The sequence below is a fragment of the Hyperolius riggenbachi genome, chromosome 2 (assembly GCF_040937935.1).
Source record: "Hyperolius riggenbachi isolate aHypRig1 chromosome 2, aHypRig1.pri, whole genome shotgun sequence".
Taxonomy (NCBI): domain Eukaryota; kingdom Metazoa; phylum Chordata; class Amphibia; order Anura; family Hyperoliidae; genus Hyperolius; species Hyperolius riggenbachi.
The window spans coordinates 20,306,289-20,325,187 of NC_090647.1; the positions used below are offsets into that span (position 1 = coordinate 20,306,289).

Here is an 18,899-nt window from a genome sequence, read left to right on the forward strand (position 1 = left end):
CTTTTTTTGCACACCGCATGCAATTTTTATTGGTGACAGTCAAGCAGGGATTGCATTTGGAGAATCGCATGCATTTTGCCATGATGTGAAACCGTATGCAAAAATGTAATGCTTTCTTATGGTCATTTGTAGTCAAATGGTACGTTTTTTGCGTGTGGAGAAAAAAATACAGGTTGTATTTGTTGCTTTTTTCACACACAGCGTGCAATTCCTATTTCTGACAGTTCGCTGCTGTCAGCTCAAGAGCGATTCTTTCCTCAGCTGCTGTCAGCTGACATACGCAAAAAATACAAAAATAGTCCATAGAAAACAACGGTGCCTCAGGTGTGATCTGATAAGAAATTGCATCGTGTGTCGACGTCCAAATTGTTTCAGATCGATTTTGCGTTGATAAGTACCCAAAATCAATCGCAAAATTGTTTGGAATCCGATCGGACCGTTCGGAAATTATCAGATCCCCCGATCTGAGGGAAAATGATAGATTGTAGAATAGATTAGGCTTTAGAAAAGCTCTTGTAGTGTGTGTCAGCCCTGAATTGAGCAGCATGTTCAGATGCCTCGATTCGAGCTTGTTCACACTAAAGCCTTGTACACACTATCAATTATAATTGGCCAATGATTGGACAATTTCACCACCTCCATGTAGTATGTCCGATCTGAATGTCGATTGATTTTCTGATCGATTTCACCTCCTCCATGTAGTATGAGGGCCAAAAGATTTTGAATACTATGAGCAGACTGTGCAGGTAAGCTCCCATACTACATGGAGGTGGTAAAATTGGCCAATTATTGGCCAAATATAATTGATAGTGTGTACAAGGCTTTAGGCCCTGTTCACACATGCGTTTTCAAAACTGATTTTCTGTGATTTCACAAGGAAAAATCAATGAACAGTGCAGCGATTTTGTGGCGATCGTGTTTAGCACTTCTATAGTTCTGAAACGCCATCGCCTGGAAATCGCCTGGAAATGGTGCAGGCTACACGCTTGCGTTTTGTGCCGTTTTTGGGCGATTTGCGCAAATCGCCCGAATGAGAACAGGCCCATAGACTTTTATTACCCTGGCGCTTTAAAAAGCGCTAGCATTTGAGCGTTTTGCCGAAATCGCGGCAAAACGGTCTAGTGTGAATGGGGCCTTAGGGTGTTTTTGCCTTTTTTTTTCAGCGCCTGCGATTTTCAAAATCACCCTAAAAGTGCTCGTGCAATGATTCCCTTTGAGAGTGTTCACATCTGAGCGATTTGATTACGATCCGCTCACCAAAGCGCTGCCTGTACCATTTTTGGCGATTTGCCTCAATGGAAGGTATAGGGAAATCGCAAAACGCTTGAAAAAAAACGCTTTGTATAGAGAATTCACCGGCGCTTTTAAAAATAAATGCATTGTATTTATTATTTTCTGGGTCAAAGAGTTCACTTCCTGATTTGCGTTTTAACAAAAACGCATGGAGAATGCATACCATTGCGTCTCCATTGACTTTCAACATGTGCATTTTTAATACGTTTTTGCATACCATGCAACAAAACCAGCATTTTTGAAAACGCAAGCATATAAAACGCATATGCGTTTCTTATATGTGTTTTTTCCTGTGACACATAGACATTAGCGGAAAAAAAACGGGGGGGGGGGGGGGGGGTCCAGGGGGGAGATACACATGACACATAATGCTGAGCCTGTAGCAGAACGTGAGCTGCGATGGGGGAATGGAGGATCGTTTTGTCCCAGCGCGGTCACAGGACATCTGCGGGGGGACGTTAGAAGCCCCAGGTAAGTTCAACTCTTTTTTTTCCTTCCCTTATGCTAGGCACACACACCATACAATTTTCTGGCAGATTTACCTGCCAGATCGATTTTTTCCAACATGTCCAATCTGAATTTCGATTTATTTTCTGATCAATTTCAACACAAGTGAACGGAAATCAATCAGAAAATTGATCGAAATTCAGATCACATGTTGAAAAAAAAAAATCGATCTGGCAGGTAAATCTGCCAGAAAATTGTATGATGTGTACCTAGCATTAAGCTGGCCATACACTAGGCCGATTCCCCGCCGATCGACAGCAGATTCGATCACTGGGATCGAATCTGCTGTCACATCGTTCCTGCTACACGCTGAATTTCGATCTATTTCGTCCGATCCCGTCGATCGTTCCGTGCGGAAAATTACCGTCGATCGCCCGCGGGTAGGGAGCGCGTCGCTAGCAGCATTCGAGTGCCCGACAACCGACGCAATAGAGCTGCAATACATTACCTGCTCCGCCGGCGCGACTACCCAGGTCACCGCTGCTCCATCTCTGCTCTGGTCTGGTCTCCAGGTCCGGCATGCTTCACTTCCTCCTGCCCGGCAGGAAGTTTAAACAGTAGAGGGCGCTCTACTGTTTAAACTTCCTGCCGGGCAGGAAAAAGTGAAGCATGCCGGAGACCAGACCAGAGCGGAGACGGAGCAGCGGTGACCGGGGGAGTCGCACCAGCAGAGCAGGTAATGTATGCGGGAGGGGGGGGGGGGGGAAGCGGCGGCAGCACCACCACAGATTGTGATCGGTTTCAGGCTGAAATCGATTCACAATCTGTTTGCAGTAAAGGCAGCCATACGATCCCTCTCTGATCAGATTCTATCAGAGAGGGATCTATCTGTTGGTTGAATCTGATGGCAAATCGACCAGTGTATGGCTACCTTTACAGTATTACTTTAAAAGATAAGAACACTCAGTGTCACACAGTGTCCTGTTGAAGTAAGCTGTGTCAGGTGCACACAAAGTAGAAACGCTAGCGTAGGAAAAAACGCATATGCGTTTTAAAACGCTGGCTCTGTTGCATAATATGCAGGATGTCTGCCAAAACGCACATAATGAAAATCAATGGGAACACAATGGTATGCGTTTTTGCTTAGCAATTTCGCTTGCTGTTGTCTTGCTAGTGATTTGCAATAGAAAACGCATACGAACACACATGCGTTTTTAATTAGCAAACTGCAAATGCATAAAAACGCGTGCAAAAGCAAAAAAACGCACAAAAAACGCAACTCACATGCCAAAAACCGCTACTTTTCACGCTATGTCATATGTGAACCCAGCCTGAGGCTGAGCACTGAGAGCCATGTATGTCTCCGCCCCTCACCCCCCTCCCTTCTGTCACTCCTCCACAGGGTGCGGAAATAAATGGGCGGGGCATGGGGTGGGGGTGTGCCATGGGGGGCACCATCAGTAGACTCCACCCCAAGTCAGAGGACACACCCCCATACACAAATTACTCTCCCCATTAACCCCTTCTTGCCAAGTTATACCATTAGAATGTTCTGATTATTGATTCAGTGCAAGGGAGGAAAGACGACCAAGATGGAGAAATATAAACCTTTATTTCAAAATAAATTTTCATCACCACACATTGTGAACAATTTCTGAAAATTTTGAAAAGAACGTCACCCAAGCAATCCCCCCCCCCCCTCCCAAAAAAAAAAAACCACAAACAAGCACACTAAAACATATTTGGTACCAATCATAAGCAGTAGTTGATGAGATGCTATTTTTTATATGCAAATTTAACACATAATATTTATGTTATATAATTTGTATTCTATTTATGTCTGAATAAAATTTGCATTAAATTCACATGCAAGTCAGGGTTATCTGAATCTGATTGACTCTCAGTAGTCATAACAAAGCAATTCTCCAAACAGCAAGAATGTATCAAAATCATCAAAACTGTTCTAATCTATAAGGTAAAAACAACAAAATAACTCTAGTGAAAATATAATTCAAGCAAGACTTGCACCGCTTCCTATTCATAATGATTGGGGAAGTCACATTTCTGTTTCCACATCACATTTTTTTTTTACTGTGAAATAGCCTCAGATCCCAACAAGGTTATTCAAGTTTATGCGTCTGGAGAGAGGTGAAGGCGGAGTTTGTAAGCCCCTCCCTGTCTGGGGGCTGGCCCTCGATCAACCTCCAGCCAATAATCATGCCCCTTCTCCCACTCATTGGGCAGCTAGGTCACGTGAGGTTTACAAAGGTCCTGAGATCAGCATAAGCCAGTAGGCTCCAGCAGCTGATGAGAGAAGCTTAGGCTCCATACACACATCCAATTTCAATCTGCAGATGACTGGCCAATTATACCTCTGCCATGTAGTATGAGGGCCAATAGATTATGAAAACTGTACTATGAACAGACTGTGAAGGTATTAGAAAAACAAAGCAGATCTAGAGCCTCAATAGTGCAATATGTCAAACCAATTGGTCAAAAGAGTAAATATGAGAATATACCGTACTCACAATGGTGGGTTACCTATGGTTAGGCAGGTGGGGAGATCAGACCCGACCCCACTCGGGTTATAAATGTCACTCTCCGTAGAAAAAACAACAGGGGGTAACACCCCTCCAACAAGGGTGAACACCGAGGATAAACAATTGTTCAAAATGGAGGCGCCAGATAAGGATAAAATAGTTAAAAAATATGTTTAAAAAGGGGAAGGTAGTGATGGACTTGCCTCCCACAAATAGACACACGATCAGTTATTCACTGAAAAATATCTGTTTTCAAATAGACTCCAACGTAATAGCAACGCGTTTTACTGGCAACATCCCGCTTCATCAGGCAGTATATGCAGCTTGTAATGATCCAGCCAGGTAAGGGTTAGGGAGGCGCTAAAAGGATATTTTTCAGTGAATAACTGATCGTGTGCCTACTTGTGGGAGGCAAGTCCTACTTCCTCACCCATTCTTAAAGCGGATCCGAGATGAAAAACTAACTATAACAAGTAACTTGTCTATATATCTTATCTAAAGTTTAGATAGTTTACACAGCAAATCTAGCTGCAAACAGCTTTAATAGAATAAGAATATTTATTCCTGTGATACAATGAGAGCGGCCATGTTGTTTGTAAACATTACACAGAGGCAGGCTTATCTGTATCTTGAGCAAAGAAAACTAATCCCCCTCCTCCTCCCCTCCTTCCCTCTGCCTCTGAAATCTCTGAATAGTAATACCTCCCCCTCCTCCTGCCCAGACTGAGCTCTCATGAGCCCTTGCTACTGCCAAGGCTCTCTGAAAACCTGTGGGCGAGGCTTGTTTAGTTTATAGGGAATTAGAGTATTAAAACAAAAACAAAAAAGTATTTGGCTTGAGGAATGCCCTATAAACAATAGGAAAGGAACACAATTATGCAATGAGTAAAAGTTCACCTCGGATCCACTTTAAACATTTTTAACTATTTTATCCCTTATCTGGTGCCTCTATTCTGAACAATCGTTTAGACTGTGTAGGTACGCTCTCGTTCTAAAAGGAAGTGACTAAATTAAACAGTCATCTGCAGATACAAATTGGCTGTGTGTATGGACCTTTAGGTTTAATGCCCACTTGCAAATGCAAAATCACTCTCAAAACACTGACAGCTTAAAACTGAGCGATTTCGGAGTGATTTAGAGGTAACAGATTTTGGGTCATCACTTTCTTTTATCGATTCGCTCCGAAAATTCTGCAGGTTCTACATTTGTAATTTTGACAAATAGCACCCATTCTGTGGGCTCTGCTCCATTGACTGTAATTAGCCTAGGCACTCACAGGCAAATCCAAAGCCCAGCTAAGAGCGCTGTAGTGGGCCACAGCCCTGACGGGCTGCTGTAGAGATGATTGCTTGTAAGGGAAATGGGCCATACGCAATTCACTTTACCTCCTGAGTTTTCTCCCAGGAGATAATTTTTCATCTTCAGTTTAGAATAACTTTCCAGCAATTTGTAATGGAAAAAGTACCAACGAGTAGTTGAAAAAGTACTATCAAAATTATTTTGAGTATACTTTTGCTTGCTGGTGGCTTAAAGGAATGATCCAAGCTAAAAGAAAAATCAAAAATCCACTTACCTGGGGCTTCCTCCAGCCCCTGGCCTGGCAGCCGTCCTGTGCCCTCGCCGCAGCTCCGGTGGCTCCTGGTCTCCTCCGCTGCAGAAGCCGGCTTCCGGGTCGGCTTCTTGTGCGCTCCGCGGCGCGGGTCACGTGGTCCGGCCGACGTCATCAGGTCTGTACTGGGCAGGCGCAGTAGTTCTGTGCCTGCGCAGTACAGACCTGATGTCATCAGCCAGACCACGTGATCTGCACCGTGGAGCGCACAGGAAGCCAACCTGGCGAGGTCAGCTCCTGCAGCAGAGGACACCGGCAGTGAGCAGAGCTGCGGCGAGGGCACAGGATGGCTGCCAGTGGCTGGAGGAAGCCCCAGGTAAGTGGATTTTAATGTTTTTATTAGCTTGGACCTCTCCTTTAAGGAGAGGGAAGGCTCTGGGTCCTATAGAGCCTTCCCGTTCTACCGCAGGCTCCCCCGTTAGCAGTCCATGACCGAACAGTCGTGGACTGCTCTCTTCCACGTTGGATGGGCTTCGGCAGTCTTCAGAAGCACTCAGGGTTCCAAAGATGGGCCGCTCCGCACTGCACAAGCGCGACCACCCTCTCTCCAGCACTCGCGTGTGCGCAGTACAGAGCCACCTATCTTCAGGACCCCGAGTACTTTCGAAGCTTGCCGAAGTCTCCCACGGCGGGAGATTCAAACGGAAGAGCCTGCGGGGAAACAAGGACATCGGGAGGAGAATGGGAAGGCTCGATATACCCACAGCCTTCACCCTCCTTAAGTGAAAACCCGCATCAGACTCACTTTGAAGTGAACCCGAGGCGAACCTCGGGTCAAAAAACATACTTACCTAAAAAGAGAGAAGCCTGTAGATCCTGTAAACTTCCCACACCACCCTCTGGACCTCTGCCGCTCGTGGGATCTCCAAGAGCTTGTCAGATTGAAGACGTGGGCCGCACTCCTCTTCCTGCAAGAGCGGCTCCACGCTACAGCAGTGCTCGTATGGGTGCAGCACGGCCACCCTCGTGCCAGAAGGGCAGCATGGCCCGATGTTCTAGAGGGTCGCAGGCAGCGGTGGAAGACCAGAGAACAGCGAGGGAAGCCTCATTAAGGTGCGTACACACTTTTGATTTTTCCAAACGACCAGTCGGTCAGACAGGTCGTTTGGACGTCAAGTCAGACGTGTGTACAAAAGATCGCTCAGCTGATAAGATTGGTTTTGACAGATCTGTCAAAACCAGTCTTATCAGCTGAACGATCGTTTGTACACACGTCTGAACAACCGGTCGTTTGGAAAAATCAGACGTGTGTATGTACCTTTAGGATGCAGAGGCTTTCCTCTGAGCAGGTAAGCAAGTCTTTTCTTACCTCCCCCCCTTTCACCTCGGGTTCTTGCTACAATCATTTACATTACACACATTAAAAATAATTAGGACATTAAAAAAAAAGAAAAAAAAAAACAAACAAAAAAAAACAAGCTTCTATTGCAGAAGATAATCATTCACAATACAAAGACAAGTTCAGTGCAGAATAATAGGGATAATGGGCCTGATGCACTAAAGTACAGTAAGGGCCCGTTTCCACTTGTGCGAATCAGCATGCGTGGATGGGCCTGTTCTTGTCAGAAATCCTGTGCGGTTTTTGTGTGCAGGAAAAATCTGCACGGCAGAGCCATCAGAATTCGCACACCGCCTAGCGGTGTGAGATTCGCATAAAATGTATTTAATAGGAAATTTAATCGAAAAATTTGCATGCGTTTTTGTATGCAAATTTTACTGTGAATTCGAAGACGTTTTCGCATAAAATCAATGTAAAAGCACACAGGCACTGACATGGTTAAATATGCATACTTACTAACATATGCGAAAATGCCCGCGAATTTGCGGTAAAATTTGCATCCGCGTGCGAATTTGTTTTGCGTTTTCCGCTACTAATTTGCACCACACAAGTGGAAACGGGCCCTAAAGTTGGCGTGTGCAGGGAGCGCAAGGGGGGGGGCACCGTCTGTTAACCCATTAGTGGCATGTGCGTTACCACAGTAACGCACGCCCCACTATTGCGTTAACGTCCAGTGCTCCCCCTACTTTACCGTACTTTAGTGCATCAGGCCTGTTGCGAGGGACAAAATCTGTCCCTTTAATCATAGAATTTGTAAATACAGTAGAATCCCTTTATGCCGCCAATGGACCTGGCCAAGAAGTTTACCATATCAAACGTTTACTATATCGGAATTGGTCACTCACTGTATATTCATGCAGGAGTTTACTTTAGCCACAACTTTACTTTATCTTACTTACTATAACGAGATTCTACCGTATTGGCTAGATAATGAATGATTCACAGTAGGGATGAGCTCCGCAGTTCGGATTCCAAATTCCAAACTAAACTATGCCTTTAAACTTGTGGGCCACAGCAGTGGGGGTAACTCACCCTTGTCGCTGCGCTCCATGTCGCATTCCACATTACTACATCACTCCAATACTTCCGCCTTCCAGGTTTCAAGGAGGAAGTACTGAAGTGATGGAACGTGATGCAGAGTGCAGAAGCTATAGGCGGCCACAAGGGCGAGTTGACCTCTTACCTTCCCTCTTGTTGCAGCCTGCAAGTTTAAAGGTTCACCTTTGTTTGGAATCCAAACTGCAGCCCTCATGTCTAATTCACAGTTCTATCCCTGTGATGTCAGCCATAGGTGGATCTCTCACTTCTGCTGGTTTCCCCCGGATATCGTCACACAGCCATTCACTACCCATAATGCAGCATGGAGAGGTTCAGCGAACGTGGTGGTGAAGGTGTGGAGATGTCTGATTGGATCACGCAGGGCATAAAAGGAGATCTGCCCAGCCTCATAATCCAGAGATATCCTGACTCTACCACTGGGAATCTTGTCGGGTAACTGGATCTCTTTCCTGTCATGTATCACTAAATATTGGTTATTTTGCCTGTACAAACACCAGGACTTGTTATTACATCCAATCACTGACTGAGCTCCTCTCCTGGCTATACTGGGGTAACACATCCCGACTCTCCAGCTACGTGATCCCCCAACATCCACTTCCCAGTAATGTCGCCCTGAGGAGAAACTCCGGCTACTTAAAACCTGAGGAACAGATTGAAATTTCTCTGGTGTTTCCGGGCGATTTTCATCTCTATCTGACCAAGACAGAGTTTTCCCGTCAGACGATACATGTAGATTTTTGCCAGTTGTGTTTACATCCAGTGATATGTCTTCATATACTGCCAGCAGCCCTGATGTTTGCTGCAAAGCCTCGATCTTTGTCTCCTCAGCCTTGGGCTGTACGTGTTCAAATTTCGGGGTGGGTTGGCGGCCTTTCCTTGGTCGTTTAGCAGTGATGGGACCTTTATCCTCTGGACTAGAATGTGGATAGGCCTGTGTGTATGTACGTTTCTTCTCAATTACTCCAGACAAGATATCAGATAGTCCTGTATGTAATATGTTTGAGATGGCAGCCAAATCCAGATCCCCTCCATCATGGAGCTGTTTATCATGTCTCTCTCTGTCCTCTGTGTCACACAAGTCACCTGTATCTGATTCCTGTAAGACAGTCAGTGGATCAGTCATGTTACACAGCTCCTCAATGTGACGCATCTTCCTGGACAGCTCCTCCTTCTTTACTTCCAGCTGTCTGATGATGTCATCATAGCATTGTACCTGCCTTGTGATGTCATTCAGGACTCTCTTTTCCAGGTCTTCCAACTGTCTCCTGAGGTCTCTAAACAGGGCAGTGACTCTCTCTTTTTCACCATCCGCCTGTTCTTCTGCTTGTCTCCTGCGTTCCTCCAGACTCTGGACTCTCTTCTCAGCCTCTTTTGTCTCTGCCATGAATTTCTGCAGATCATTTCTCAGTTTCTTCTTCTTCTTCTCAGAGGCCTCATCCACTGTTTCCACTTGGTGTCCCCAATGTCCTCCATCCAGCCTGCAGGACACACAGATACAGGCAGCATCCTCAGTGCAGTAATACTGCAGGATCTTCTTATGGACGGAGCATTTCCTGATCTCTACAGAAGTGCTGCTCCCCTTCTGCTCTGGCTGAGTAGACCGGAAACTTTCTGCTATGTTCTTCAGAGCGGCGTTCTTCTGCAATGCCGGCCTGCGTGGAAACTGTTTTTTACATGCTGGACAGGAATAACGTCCAGATGGTTTCTGTGTATTCAGCTCACGATCAATGCATTTCTGGCAGAAGTTGTGACCACATTTCAGGATTACAGGATCGGTATAAATGTTCAGACAGACGGGACACTCCAGCTCCTTGCTCAGATCAGCAGACGCCATTGCTGCAGTAGATAGAATGAGGAAAACAAGGGGCGGGCTCTGACTTATGCAATCCAGTAGAAGAAGTTGAGTGAAATATAGGAGGAAGGTCTCTGACTTGCACAATCCAGTAGAACAGTTGCATCATTTGAATAGGGGCAAGTCTGAGCTAATCTCTTCAGCCTTTGTTGTGTAACGAGAGACACAGAGGAGGGGGCTGGGGAATGACACAGGAACTCTGGGAAATGAATAGTGCTGAACTCTGAGCCTTCCTGAAACTTTCTCCAACATTCTCTTGTCCTAATGGTGGCCACTAATGATCCAATCTTTTCCATCCAATCTTACCATTTCTAGGTAATATAAGGTAACTGCCTAAATTATCTATTCAATTTATTCACACAATTTACCCTTGTACTACATAGATTTGGTAAAATTGGATGAAAAAGATTGGATCATCAGTGGCCACCTTTAGGCTAAGCTGTTAGCTGTCCCCAGAGCAGATGAATAACAGTAATATGTTTGAGGTGTTGCAGTGCGATGTGGTGGATCCGCCACACTTTCTATTATTATTATTTAGTATTTATATAGCACTGACATCCTCTGCAGCGCTGTACAGAGTATATTGTCACTAACTGGCCCTCAGAGGAGCTCACAATCTAATCCCTACCATAGTCATGTGTCTATGGGCTCGATTCACAAAAGCGTGATAACTGTTATCACGCTGTGAAAAGTGCTTTGCTCGAGTTTTAGCGTGAAAATGGTTATCGCACGCAAAAATTCACGTTCGCATGATAACGTGAATTTTTTGTGCATTAACGTTCCGTGTCCGTTGCGCGCGATAACCGTTTTTAAGTTATCAGGGCTTTGTGAATCAAGCCCCATGTATGCATCGTGTGGTGTGTGTATCGTAGTCTAGGGTCAATTAGGGAAAGCCAATTAACTTATCTGTATGTTTTTTTCGATTTTTGGGAATCGAACCAGGAACCCAGCGCTGCAAGGAGAGGGCACTAACCACCACGCCACCGTGCTGCCCACTACTCTACTGTGCTGCCCATCTTAACTTTATTGCTTAAAGGATACCAGAGATGAAAACAGGGGGAGAAGACATGTATGGGGAGCTGTCCTGATGGCCACCACTCCCCCCTTTACTCCTCTCTGCCCCCCTCCTTTCTAAAGTAAAGACCCCCCGGCAGCCTCTTATGGGTCGCGGGAGTCAGGCTTCACTGTGCATTCGCTGGCTAGTTGCATACATCCTACAGCACATGACCATGGCTGGGAGCACACTGCTCATGATGTCACGATTACATCATGTGCAGAGCGCTCCCTGCCGCAGTTGCACGCTGTAGAATTCGTGCAGCCGGGCCAGCGACTGCACAGTTAAGTCCAAATCCAGCGACCTGGAAGAGGCTGCCGGGGAGTCTTTAGGTAAGAAAGGAGGGGGGCGGAAGAGAATGGGGGAAGCGGTGGACATCAGGACAGCTCCCCATACCTGCCGGCTCCCCCAGATTCTCCTAATGTTTTCGACTCTGGTAACCTTTAGGATACCAGAGCTGAAGCATAGAGTAATAGCAGGGGTAGCAGGCATGTATATGAAGCAGTCCTCATGCCCTCCGCTCCCAGCATTCACCTCTGTCCCCCTTCTTTCTCCGGCAATTGCTTTTCAGCTACTTCCTGGTCAAGCATTAGTCTCGGGGTTACATTTTGACCAAAACAATATTTGCATGGAGTTTGTATGTTCTCTTTGTGTAGCTGTGGATTTCCTCTGGTTTCCCCAACACAACCCGAAAACAAACTGATAAATTATGGTAATCGAGAAAAATTCAGACCAAGGGCTATGGCCCTCTAGATCGCTTTTAGCCACGCTTTGGAATCACCGGCGATTTCAAAAGCACGAGGCTAATGAAAGTCAATAGAGGAAAACCCACAGGAGGGACTGCGATTAGGAAAATTGCAATTGCGCGACCTGTAGCAATTTTGGAGCAATTGCACAAAAGATAGGACCACTGCAAAATCACTTTTTAATTGCTGAACAAAAGCGATTTTGCAGCGATTTCACTACCCGAACAAAAAATAAATCCATTGGAAATGGCTAATCCCTCTAAATTGGCTATATATCAGGTGACTTGGTGGCCTTCAGATTATCACCATTACAGACAATGAACAATATACACAGTGTTGTTAGCATACAAATGACAGCTTACAAAAGGATTTGCATACAAAAGGTAACCAACTTAAAGGGGAACTGAAGTGACAGTGATATGGTGGCTGCCATATTTATCTCCTTTTAAACAATACCAGTTGCCTGGCAGCCCTGCTGGTCTATTTGGCAGCAGTAGTGTCTGAATCACACCAGAAACAAGCATACAGCTAATCTTGATAGATCTGGCAATAATGTCAGAAACACCTGATCTGCTGCATGCTTGTTCAGGGGTGATAGCTAAAAGTATCAGAGGCAGAGGATCAGCAGGATTGCCAGGCAACTGGTATTGCTTAAAAGGAAATAAATATTACAGCCTCCATATACCTCTCACTTCAGTTGCCCTTTAACAGTTGCAATGTGCAATGGACAATCTGAATGATCAAAAGAAACTCTGAACAAGCTGTTATGTTATAAGATGTTAATTAAACAGGTATTACTGATCAGTAGCCACACACAAGCAAGATAGATGACAGATACCAAGGAAAAACTCCTTTATCAAAGTAAAGGAGGCCGTACATCAGGCGACTTGGCGGCCGATCGACCATCCGATTCAATTATTATAATAGAATCGGATAAAAATTGGTGCCGCCAAGTGTATGCCGCACCGACAATGCGACCAATTTTGGTCTAAAAATTGGTCCCATAGTCGATTGCGCATACTACAAGGTGTTGGGCGGACTTGCTCGATTGGGTGCGCGGTGGTAACGGCATGGAATTTTGAGACAATCGACAAATGTGATGAAACCCCTGGCGTTGTCCCCCCTAATGTCAAGTGGCCCCCTGGTGCCCCATGCATGTTATACATTAATTGTCCCCGCCCCCACTGCTCCCGGCACATTCTGCTCTACATACACACGCGCCCTCGTGGTTTCCTAGTAAGGGCATGCGTATGACGTCAGATGTCTAGAGATGCGGCGAACATCTCTGGGGGTTTTGATTACGAATGAGAGGAAAGCGGCCCTTTAAGAAAGCACCAACCAGCTCGGTGAATAAAACGTAACAAAATATCTTTATTTATACACACAAATTCAAGTCACAACATGTAGTTCATATGAAGTATAAAGAAAATTTCATAGTATTATAATATGATATACCCATATGCTTATGCCAATTGACCTTATTATGGGGATGTGCAATAGTGATTAGATGGCTTGGTTGTGCTATTATGTGTTGTTTTTAAATGGTTTTATCTGTGCATTGGCATAAGCATATGGGTATATCATATTATAATACTATGAAATTTTCTTTATACTTCATATGAACTACATGTTGTGACTTGAATTTGTGTGTATAAATAAAGATATTTTGTTACGTTTTATTCACCGAGCTGGTTGGTGCTTTCTTTCCTCTCATTCGTAATCAATTCTTATTGACCCTAGCACATCCAGCATTTAAACATAGGAGTGCGGAAACCTTCCTGTCTCTTGTATTGCATTTAGGGACAGATACTTTCCCCATCTCTGGGGGTTTTACTACTTCCGGGTCGCACTGACCTGGAGTAGTACGCCTGCGCTGCCCGGCGGAGCGCGTCCTAGATCGCGCTCCTGTTGCCGGGCACTCTCTGCGCATGAACAGGAGCGCGATCTAGGACACGCTCCGCCAGGCAGCGCAGGCGTACTACTCCGGGTCAGAGCGACCCGGAAGTAGTAAAACCCCCAGGGATTCAGAGATGTTCGCCGGCGAACGGTTCGTGAACCGTTCGCCACATCCCTACAGACGTCAATCACATGGCCACTTTACTAGGCAACAATGTGGGGTGCGCGTGTATGGAAAACGTAGACAGCCTAAAGCCAGCGGAGGACAAGTGGAGGCCGTGTATAACATGCAACACATAAAGGGGCACGGGGGGGGGCACACTACATAACATTAGGGGTTAAGCGTTGGGGTGGCAAGCCAGTCAGATGTGGCGTTGCAAGGCTGATTAGGGATCGATTTCAGCATGAAATAGTTCAGGAATCGGCCTGCTGTGTGTGGGCAGCCGGCAGATCTCTCTCTAATCACATTCGATAAGAGAGAGATTTGTCTCTTGGTCGAATCATCGCTCATCTCTTGCCCATCATCGCTAGATGTAACGACTACCTTAAAAGTGCAAACACTACAATACAACTGCTTCCAAAATTGAATGGAAATTGTTCTAAAACTGCTGTATAAAATGCAAGTAACAACGCTAAGTGATTGCAATTAGCGATCTGTAGTGGGCGCTTGGCCTAAGGTCTCCTCACACTGCCATAATAAACATTCTGTTTGATGGAAACAAAAAGAATGGACCCAGACAGATGCCAGCGCAGCAGACCCTGTGCAAAGCAAAATGATTCATTTGGTCTGTTCCAACAAGAGGAACTCAACTATGGGTCCTACAAGACTCTACCAGATCGGCTGGAGGAAGCAGATGCAGATGGAATCATTGAGAATGGACAGTGTCCGTTCTTACTAGACTGGTCGCCGCGTACAATTCGCCTGTTTTTACACCTCCACTAGGCACACTGTTGAAATGCAATGAGGGAGCCTCAATGCTTCTGCTGGGACTCCAGTCTGTATACCGGCACTTCTCACTTGCCGGACCCGAGCGGCGGCAGCAGTGGAATGTGAATGTGATGGCAACAGGTATACTGAGCGGGTGGCAACACGAAACGGAATGGAAAACACCGATGACAAACAGACACCCTAGAAAACAAACTGATCCATTTCAACGGAAAACTGATCAATTTTTGCAGGATCCATACGTACAATATTTTCCATACGTCCAGAGTTAATGCAAATTAATGCAAACACTGTGGCTGCAAACTTTTCTGAAACTTACGCAGCTCTGAACTACCCTCCTTTCTCTCAGGCCTTAATTTAAGTACTGAGTTGTAGAGGTCTTACCCATCAGTTGCCATTCACATGTCAAGTTTTAAACACAGAAATAAGGGCGCCAGTGGTTTACCTCTGCACAGGTCATTTCATGTGTTTCTCCATAAATTGCAAAATAGGCACAAATAAAACTTTGCACAACTTCATTCCACCTTAAATCTTGAACACACATACGAGAGTAGCACAATGGCGTAGTTATGGGGGGGTCAAGGGGGAACATATGCCCTGGGTGCAGCACTGTGATGGCGCTCAGTGCAGCCACTGCACCCCCACCTGTGTGATAGGAGGCCAGTGAGCCACTGCACCCCCACCTGTGTGATAGGAGGCTCACTGGCCTCCCTAAGTGCTCCCGCTTCTCTCCCTCACTCTGCAGAGGAGTGCAGCAACGTTAATAACAGCAGAATACTCACTGGCTCCAAAGGTACAGTGATGATGTAATTTCTCCTCTGCACTGTCCTCTCCTTGGTAACAGCAGTGTCATGTGATAAGAGAGACGCCGCTGTTACCAAGGTGAGGACGCCGGGCACGCTGCAGAGGAGAAATGACGTCATCGCTGAAACGTTGGAGCGGTGAGTCCTCTGCTGTTACATTTGTCTCTCTGGGCACATGACTATTCGAATGGAGGAAACCAGGCGCCCCATAGCAGCAATGCTAAGCTGCACGGGGCGCGTAAGGGTAATTCAGGGCTCTGGCGGCTGCCGGACCCCAAATTCCACCTCCCTCTGAGTTGCGACAACTCGGAGGGGGAATAGTATTTAACGCCACCGGGGAGTTTCACGGCAGCAGGGAGAGCCGTCATTCAGCCCACCCTGCGCCCAACTCACCCACGACGCCTACATACATACGCAAGGGGGTACATTTGGCTATCTATAGAGTTGCACACTGGCTTAGCTATTTGAATGGGGGAAGGGGGAACATTTGGCTATTTAAAGAGAACCAGAGATGTGGAAAAAAATGTTTTATACATACCTGGGGCTTCCTCCAGCCCCATAAGCCTGGATCGCTCCCACGCCGCCGTCCTCCGCTGCCTCTATCCGCCGGCACCGGGTCCCGTATTCCCAGCCAGTTGAGCCAGTCGAGGCAAGCGCACTGCGTCACTGACGGCAGACGCGGCCAATTGTCCGCATCACAGGGGCTCCCTCCATATACATACGCATGTGCCTCCATACTGAGCAGGCGCATGCGTAAGGATATGGAGGGAGCCCCTGTGATGCGGAAAATTGGCCGCATCCGCCGGAAGTGACGGGACCCGGTACCGGCGATAGAGGCAGCGAAGAGGCAGCGGAGGACGGCGGCGTGGGAGCGATCCAGGCTTATGGGGCTGGAGGAAGCCCCAGGTATGTATAGTAGCTTTTCCTATTTTTTAGTTTGCTCCGTCTCTGGTTCCCTTTAAATGTGGTGAAGGAGGGCACATCTGGCTTTCTTTGCTGAATAAACTGCTTCCATTAGCACAATTTTGATGCCAGGAACCTGAAAGCTCACAAACTTGGTCATTGAGTGACTGTGTGTCCAGGTTACAAAAAGTGGGTGGAGTTAAAGACAGATTTCTCTGGGAAATTGTAAACTGCAGCCGTTCTTCACTTCAATTAGCAGGGTTCTCAAACTTTGCACAGTTGGTCACTGGGTGACTGGGATTAATATTCAGGAAAAGTGGGTGGAGCCTAAAAAAGCCAATCAAAATTAATCTGTGGATTTTCAAGGGGAATATTAAAATTGCTGCCATTCTTGCACTGTTAATGGCACAAGCCTCAAACCTGGTACAGTTGGTCGCTGGGTGAATGGGGATCAAATTCAGAAAAGGGGGCGGAGCCACAAACAGCCAATCAGATTTGTTTCAATTAACTGGGAAAATACAAATTATTGATGCCAAGAACCCCAAAGCTCACAAACTTACCATCTAGTGCACAATAAAATAACCAATTACCGACCTCAACCTTCCCATTTGTACCATAAAAATGCTTAGATTGTTTTTTACTTTGGGGGGGGGGGGGGGGGGGGGAATAAAAAAAGAGCATGATGCAGAAAAACACACATTTATTATAGAATCAATCCCCATATTGTAAGAGTGGTACCATTTACAGCTGTCTCACTAGGATGTTTCGAGGTGCGCTTGCTCTTAATCATAGCTATGATTAAGAGCTAGCGCAGCTCGAAACATGTCAGCTTTTTGATGCTTGTGTTGTTATTGGATATGTCCTAAATAAAGAGTCGGAATCTTGGACAAGTGCGGACCTTCTGCTTTTGTACTTCACGTGGGCCTTGCTGACCTGGTCGTGCACTGTCAGAAGGACTGGTGGGTTGCAGCGGTGTACACACTACTTTTCCTGTCTCACTAGGATGTGACTTTAAAGCAAACTTGTAAGTTTAGTAAAGGGAACATTAGATGCGTAGCTTGGTAGAGAGAAACCTCTGGATCTTCCATCGGCCTCCCACACCCTCCTCCAGGACACAGATTCTCACCGGGACCCCCTGAAGGCCCGCGGCCATGCTCGTGTACGTGAATGAGCGCAGGCGCAGGACAGCCCGCGCCTGCGCAGTAGCACAGAGCCGCTCTGCAATGTGCAGCCATTCTCCATCGACAAGCCCTTTTGAGGAGGTTTGAGGGATCCCAGCACAGGAAGGGCAAGGTGGGAGGGGCACTCCCTCTGCTGAGGTAAGTATCTAACTTGGGCACTTTTTTCCTTGCAGGTACACTTTAGACAGAATTAAGAAACTTCTTTCTTTTTTTTTTGCAATTTGCATGATTCACATTAAAAATAATTAGAACATATAAAAATTAAGCAGGCAGCAGAAGGTAATACATCAGGATACAAAGAATGGTCCAGTGCAGAAAATCAAGGATATTTCTAGGGACAAATCCATCTCTAAAAATCAGAGAGAGTAATGGCTCGGAACCCACTAGCAGCACTTTTCTAATCACTAGTGATATGTAAAAGCTCCTGCTATTGCTATGGGGGATTATTATACAATCACATCACTCCAGTGGGCTCACACCCATAGCATTACATTAGCAAGAGCTTCTTACATCACAAAGCGCTTAGAGTTTTCTTGGTAACATACTGCTAGTGGGTTCCAGGCCTAACTATTGACTAGACAAGGAACCATCCACAGTCCTCTCCTGGGCCCATATGCAATTAACATATTCTCCTGAATTTTCTCCTAGGAGATAATTAAAGATAAAGATCATTTTTAAGCACTTTGCAATTGAAAAGGTACCAAAACGTAGGTGGAAAACTACCAGCAAACCTGTTTTAAAGGGAAGGTTCAGGGAGGGTGGGTAAAAAAAATAAAAATCAATATCCACTTACCTGGGGCTTCCTCCAGCCCGTGGCAGGCAGGAGGTGCCCTCGCCGCCGCTCCGCAGGCTCCCGTTCGTCTCCGGTGGCCGACCCGACCTGGCCAGGCCAGCTGCCAGGTCGGGCTCTTCTGCGCTCCAACGACGGGCTCTTCTGCGCTCCACGCGGGCGCGCTGATGTCATCGGACGTCCTCCAGGCTGTACTGCGCAGGCGCAGAACTACTGAGCCTGCGCAGTACAGCCCGGAGGACGTCCGATGACGTCAGCGCGCCCCCGTGAGGCGCAGATTGGAGAGCAGAAGAGCCCGACCTGGCAGCCGGACCTGGCCAGGTCGGGTCGGCCACCGGAGACAAACGGGAGCCTGCGGAGCGGCGGCGAGGGCACCTCCTGCCTGCCACGGGCTGGAGGAAGCCCCAGGTAAGTGGATATTGATTTTTATTTTTTTTTACC

The 18,899-nt window shown here is 46.4% G+C and overlaps 2 protein-coding genes across 2 annotated transcripts in view; both read right to left on the minus strand.

Moving 5' to 3' along the window:
• LOC137544649 (short transient receptor potential channel 2-like) overlaps nt 1-18,899 on the minus strand; it is a 196,923-nt gene that overhangs the window by 142,379 nt on the left and 35,645 nt on the right. The gene's annotated exons all lie outside the window — the stretch shown is intronic.
• LOC137545376 (E3 ubiquitin-protein ligase TRIM11-like) lies at nt 7,058-10,334 on the minus strand. The gene has a single exon (XM_068266539.1). The coding sequence runs from the start codon at nt 10,119-10,121 to the stop codon at nt 8,529-8,531; it is 1,593 nt and encodes a 530-aa protein (XP_068122640.1). The 5' UTR covers nt 10,122-10,334; the 3' UTR covers nt 7,058-8,528.